At 37.8% G+C, this 6667-nt stretch overlaps 2 protein-coding genes across 5 annotated transcripts in view; one reads left to right on the top strand and one right to left on the bottom strand.

The window, feature by feature from the left end:
* LOC101882393 (uncharacterized) overlaps positions 1–6667 on the top strand; it is a 768785-nt gene that overhangs the window by 12185 nt on the left and 749933 nt on the right. The window lies entirely within an intron of this gene.
* The window catches only part of cimap1b (ciliary microtubule associated protein 1B), an 8593-nt gene continuing 3849 nt past the window's right edge, over positions 1924–6667 (bottom strand). For 3 of the 4 annotated variants that reach the window (XM_087291649.1, XM_087291650.1, XM_087291648.1), the window contains exons 4-7: positions 5055–5156; positions 4852–4973; positions 4637–4777; positions 1924–2056 (exon numbers count right to left, since the gene is read on the bottom strand). In XM_087291649.1, coding sequence (XP_087147775.1) covers positions 1964–2056; positions 4637–4777; positions 4852–4973; positions 5055–5156 — 458 coding nt within the window. In that variant the 3' untranslated portion in view covers positions 1924–1963. 4 annotated transcript variants of the gene reach the window in all.

The raw sequence follows: 6667 nt of genomic DNA, 5'->3' as shown, positions 1-6667 counted from the left end.
TACCCATGTTTTTAAGTAAAAAACTCCCCAGCTTTTATGTAAAGAACTCAGAATATATATCCAGTTGAAGTCAGAATTATTAGCCCTCCTGATTTATTAGCCTCCCTCTTTATTTTTTCCGGAGCGAAGATTTCTTCAACACATTTCTAAACATAATAGTTTAATAACTTTTTTCTAATAAATTATAATAAATATTATTTAAAAAATTATATTAAATATAATAAATTATTATAATTTCTAGTAACTGATTTATTTTTTCTTAACTAGGTTAATTAGGTTAACTAGGCAGGTTAGGGTAATTAGGCATGTTGCTGTATAAAAATGGTTTGTTCTGTAGAGTATCGAAAAAAAGTTAGCTTAAAGGGGCTAATAATTTCGTCCTTAAAATGGTTATTAAAAAAATTAAAAACTGCTTTTATTCTAGCCGAAATAAAGCAAATAAGACTTTCTACTGAAAGGAAAATATTATCAGACATACTGTAAAAATTTCCTTGCTCTGTTAAACATAATTTGGGAAATGTCAAAAGGGGGAAAAATTCAAAGAGGGGCTAATAATTCAGTCTGTTTATGGAGAAGAAAGTATGCATAAACATATTACATACAGCAATGGTTTTTAAGCTCAGTCCTGGAGGTCCAGTGTCCTGCAGATTTTAGCTTTAACCCCAATCAGACACACCTATCTAATCAAGCTCTTACTAGGCTTTCTAGAAACATCCTTGCAGATGTGAGGCAAGTTGAAGCTAAAAATCTGTAGGACACCGGCCCTCCAGGACCGAGTTTAAGAACCCCTGCCATACAGTATTTATCTAAACATTGCTCTCAGCAGCACAGATGAGCCTGGACATTCAATAACACTATAATACTATCATCATTATTATCAAAGAAAACTATTTTCCCATTTGTTTTTACTTCTTCTCAAAGAATGAAAAAGGACTTAGCCTCGCATATAAGTGCACTGAATCCTAGATTCAATAGTACATTATTTTATGAACCCGACAAAAAAGTTTTATGTATTTTGTCACTAAAAATATTGTACTTGTAAAAATATGTGTACTTGATTAAATGATCACCTGCTGTATGACTAAAGTGTGAAATAAGAATAAAGTGACACCAATATTGTGCTTGAAAGGTTTTACTTATTCATGATTTACACAGTAATCATCAGTGCTGTTTGCCATCTCTGTGCCATTTTAGCTCTGTTCCAAAACCTAATGGGTTACAGTACCTGGTCAACCGCCAACCGCCACCTTTAAAGGTGCAATCTATATTACTCCTACAAACAAAGGCATCTGTGGAACCTTTTAGTTTCAAAAAGATTCTTCATGGTGGAAATGGATTCTTGGTTTTGTATGGTTCTTTTCAATAAATGGTCTTTTGAGTAGTCTGGATACAGCTATTTTCAAAACTTTAACCATTTTTTAAGCATCAAATCAAAAAGTTAAAGTCTGTGTCAACCGGAGGTTGCTGCAGGCTCTTTATTTTAGTATGATCATGTATTTTCAAATTTAATAAAATATTTAGTGGGGGGCGGAGTTTAATTTTTGCACTCCTCCTCTCATCCTTCACTTGCAACACAAGAACAGTTCGACGGGCGTGGTAAAGCATATTTCAACCAAGCTATCCAACTGACATCATCAGAGAAGGACAGCCACTGGTTAGTTTTTGATTCAAGATTACAATTTTTTTGACGGGCTCAACTTGCACAAATTAATGATTCCCCTTAAGGCTAAGTATGTGCGGTAACAAAATAAGCATACATTTTGATTTTGTGAGATTTTAAAAACATTTCTGAAGCATAATAACTGCAGACTGAAGTAGTGATAAAGTAGCTTAATTCTCATATTGTGGCACAATTATTGCATCTTTGAGCAAGATTTTTACTAGAACACCATGACTAGCAATATTAAGACCTGATATGACAGATTATAGCTTAGGTGACAGAATTTATTTCGAAATGACCTGCTTAATCTTCACCATCCACAATTGTTGGAGCGACGTACTCAGAATGACGAATTCCAAAGGAGAAGCTGGGAGCTTTGGCTCTTGTGAAGCAAACCTGTTGAAAGAGACAGACGAACGTGTTTTATTATACTAATATTTACTTGAATAGTCTTAGTAGAGAGCAATTCTAAGCTGGAAACTGAATTTGATTAAGGGGTCTTATTTTGCTTATTAATATAGTGTGTACTGTTGCTATTTAAGCAAGAAAAGTATTTTTTCACTCCTCTGGTCACCCCAATAAGATTTTGCTGTTGACATAATTAATTTAAATGCAATTATGTAAATTTACAATAATTCAAGAAAGAAAGAAAGAAAGAAAGAAATTCAAGAAAGAAATTCAAGAAAGAAAGAAAGAAAGAAAGAAAGAAAGAAATTCAAGAAAGAAATTCAAGAAAGAACGAAAGAAAGAACGGAAGAAAGAAAGAAAGAAAGAAAGAAAGAAAGAAAGAAAGAAAGAAAGAAAGAAAGAAAGAAAGAAAGAAAGAAAGAAAATGCATCCACTAAAATTAGCTGGCTGCACCTCTGGGATGAACCGCTAATGTTCAACCGCAGCAAATAAGCTGACTTGACCACAACAATTGTTTGCTTTACATTCATTCATCATTCATTTTCTTGCCGGCTTAGTCCCTTTATTATTCTGGGGTCGCCACAGCGGAATGAACCGCCAACTTATCCAGCAAGTTTTTACGCAGCGGATGCCCCTTCAGCCACAACCCATCTCTGGGAAACATCCACACACACACACACTCATACACTACAGACAATTTAGCCTACTCAATTCACCTGTACCGCATGTCTTTGGACTGTGGGGGAAACCGGAGTACGCGCAGGAAACCCACGCGAACGCAGGGAGAACATGCAAACTCCTGTTTGCGTTACATTATTTTTAAAAGATTAAGGGAAAAGTTCTTATAATTTGTTTAGTATTGTTTGACGAGAGACGAAACATGACTTTTGGTTCACAAGATTGTGCACTTTTTTATTAAGAAATTCTTTAATTGAAAAAAAAAAAGGATTTTAAAATTGGCATTTCAGAATTTAGCTTGTTAAGCACCTCCATTCTTTTGCTGGTTGACTTACAAGAGTCTTTTACAAGGGGATTTTGTGGATGCATATTTTTTAAAAGATACATCAATAGAATCTGTATTATACTGTTGCTCAAAAAGAAATATGGATAAATGATATGGTAAGGGTTTACGTATATAGTAAGTGTGTATATAGTAATGCCTTTTTTCAGTTTGTTTATTTGTCAATATCTGGTCAATATCTGCTAATTTCGCAGATATCTAGTGTCCGTCAATGGTCTCCAGGTCTGACCAAATCACATTGCAACGCTGCTAGTTTCTCCCCAATGTTTTCCAATTTGCGATCTAGTGCGACAGTCTAAGTACCAACAACTCTGCTCACCAACGCTTCAATTCAGTCGGACAGCTTGGTGGGGCTTTGAGCCGCATTGACCGTTTTTATCAAACGTCGATACCCCAGGGTCCTGCCTAAGCACATCAGCAAAAACCCTGTGATCAAAGTTCCAAATAGATAGATATCTTCAATATCCTCCAGGGACAGAGCGGCCAGGCACACGACGTGCAACTTCTCCCATCCATCCATCATGTCTCCAGCTGCAAGGACACCCACTGGACAGTTGGGTTCCCCTGAACCCAGACTTCTCAACGAGAACATGGTGTCAATTGCATTCAGAGACCAGTTGATCAAATCCATAATTTGTTTGGAGAGCAGGCCAAGAAGAGCCTCAGAGAAAGAATAAGATGAGACAAGAGCACCAGGAGAGATATGGAGGGGAAAGGGAAAAAAGTGTGACCGCTTTTGCTGAGAGCCAAAGAAAATATCCGCACAGAGATATCCGCATTGAGTTGACTTTTTTTCAACTGCAGACTTACAGATAATACAGGAAAAACATGAGGTGCAGCAAGTGGTAAAAACACAAGGTGCACAGGATGCATACGCACAGTGCAAAACGATCCCAGCCATTAGTAAACCATTAAAAAAGGCACATCTCAATGCAAAAAAACATGTTTGGTGTGATTAAAGCCTAAATATAAATGTTTGATTTAAAATAGAATTACAACAGTAATATTGTGAAAAATTATTACTACAATTTAAAACAAAGGCTTTCTATTTAAAATTATTTTAAAATGTCATTTATTCCTGTAATGCAGAATTTTCAGCATCACTATTCATTACTCCAGTCTTCAGTGTCAGTGTCACATGATACTACACAAGTCAATGGGGTGAGCAAAATAATCTTAGGTCAAAAGAAAAAACAAGATTATTTTGCTTACCCCATTGGCAGATTATTTTGCTTGTTTTAAGGAAAAACTCACTTAATATTGACATATTATTTCTCAAAACAAGACAATATGTTTTGCTTGTTTAGAAAATGCTTCTTGATGTAAGAATTTTTAGATATTTAGACTAGAAACAAGACAAGAAATATAAGCAAGAAAAGCATTTTTTGCAGTGTTCATATATGATAATTATATGAAAATACCTTTTTCTTATCAATATATTTGATCAGCTGAAAAATTACAGCATCTATTAGTATTAGAAATTGTTAGTAACCGCATGAATTTCACTTTTGAACAATTGATGCTTTTTTAATAAAAGTGGTACAGACCATTTCTGGATAGTGGGCTCCAGGTCCTGGCTTCTTGGTCATGTCTCCAGGCATCATGTTACGACCTGTCATACTGTACTGAGGCCCTTTGTGTTTGTACACACATGGATCCACCACTTGGTACGTCCCTGGGCCTGGAGTCTGAGAAAAAGATTGCAAGTATTCTTTCAAAATACATTTCCCGAAGTATAAGCTGTAAAATGACAGATCTGCACCTTTCGTAGATCTTCATGGAAGCTGCCGATTGCACTACGACCGCTGAAGGAGACGTTTGGGGCAGATGTTTTATTTACAACTTTTGGTCCTAAAACTGGGGGAAGCATGTACGCAGCTGGACCTGGAAATGAGAGAAAGAAGAATCATCTGCTAATGCATAGCAAACACACTTGACGCTGTATAGATCTGATTCTGCATCTACCTGGAGTTTGGTCATTACGGAACAACTTAGTCCTTGCAGATAAGGTGAATGCAGGGGGTGAGAGATAGGTGGCTTTTGTTGCATTTTCAGGAGAGTAACTGCCTGAAAGGTAAATCAAAGCAAGGTTAGCTTAAAGGAACACTCCACATTTTTTTAAAAATAGGCTAATTAGCTTAGCACTATTATTTGTATTAGACCAGGCATGTCCAAACTCTGTCCTGGGCTGCATCCGAAACCGCCTACTACTCAGTAGGTACTGCAATTGAATTTAAACGTACTACTCGGCCGTTAGAAAAGTATGTTCTATGCAGTATGAACGTGAAGAGTATGAATGGAATTCGGACGTACTACATCCGCCATTTTGTCATGGTCACGTGACATACTTGCGTCAATTGCGTCGCTTTACTCCAATTCATGAATTCGCTCGCAGGGCATTATGGGATAGCGCAGCATGCATGAGATGCGCACTCTAGAATCTCGCCAGAAGTAGTAAGTCATCCGGGTACTTCTCGCATACTGATTTTCGAATTATATGAATTCGAACATACTACTCGGCTCGTATACTGATTTTAACGTACTATATAGAATGGAAGTATGCGGTTTCAGACGCAGCCCTGGAGGGCCGGTGTCCAGCAAAGTTTAGCTCCAACCCAAATCAGACACACCTGGGCTTGCAGATGTTAGGCTAGTTGAGGCTAATCAAGAGCTTGAGCTAATCAAGCTCTTACTAGGCTTTCTAGAAACATCCTTGCAGGTGTGTTCAATCAATCAATCAATCAATCAATCAAGCCTTTATTTGTCACTACACTTTCGTATAGCGAAAATTGGACCCCCCAGACCATACACAAAACATCACAAACAACTTTTCAGGGGAGACAGATCTTAGGAGGTAGCATTTAGAAACGAAGAAAGATACATTTGGACAGTTAGGCTAAAAAACACCCCCTCAGCTTGCCCTTGATTAGGACAAAGTGAGAAAAGGGAGAAAAACAGCCCTATCTTAGCATAAGCACACCGGCAAGACACAACATAGACAGAGGGGATGGGAACAGGGGTAATGGAAAACAATCCGTTGAGTGCGGGCAGCCAACTGGCCCAGCAGCCATTTCCGGCGCATGTCACAGCCCCGCCCACGCCCCACGTGGGTAAAAGCACACGAAGGCGAGTTGAGGCAAGTTGGAGCTAAAATCTGCAGGATACCGGCCCTTCGAGTTTGGACACACCATCATTAGCATCTCGCTCAAAAATGACCAAAGAGTTTCAATAGTTTTCTTATTGAAAGCTTGACTTGTTGTTACATCATGTACTAATACCATCCGAAAATGAAAAGTTGCTATTTTTAGATCGAGAAGACTAGGAACTACACTCACTGGCCACTTTAATAGGTACACCTTACTAGTACCAGGTTGGACCCCTTTTGTCTACAGCACTGCCCTAATCCTTCATAGCATGGATTCAACAAGGTAGTGGAAATATTATTCAGAGATTTTTGTCCATATTGGCATGATAGCATCACGCAGTTGCAGCAAATTTGTCGGTTGCAAGTCCATAATGCGAATACCCCATTCAACCAAACCCCAAAGACACTCTATTGAATTGAGTTCTGGTGACTG

The sequence above is a fragment of the Danio rerio genome, chromosome 18 (genome assembly GCF_052040795.2).
Source record: "Danio rerio strain M-AB ecotype USA chromosome 18, GRCz13ab, whole genome shotgun sequence".
NCBI classification, from domain to species: Eukaryota; Metazoa; Chordata; class Actinopteri; order Cypriniformes; family Danionidae; genus Danio; species Danio rerio.
Note: the sequence above shows the minus strand (reverse complement) of the source record. Positions and strands in the feature narration are given on the sequence as shown.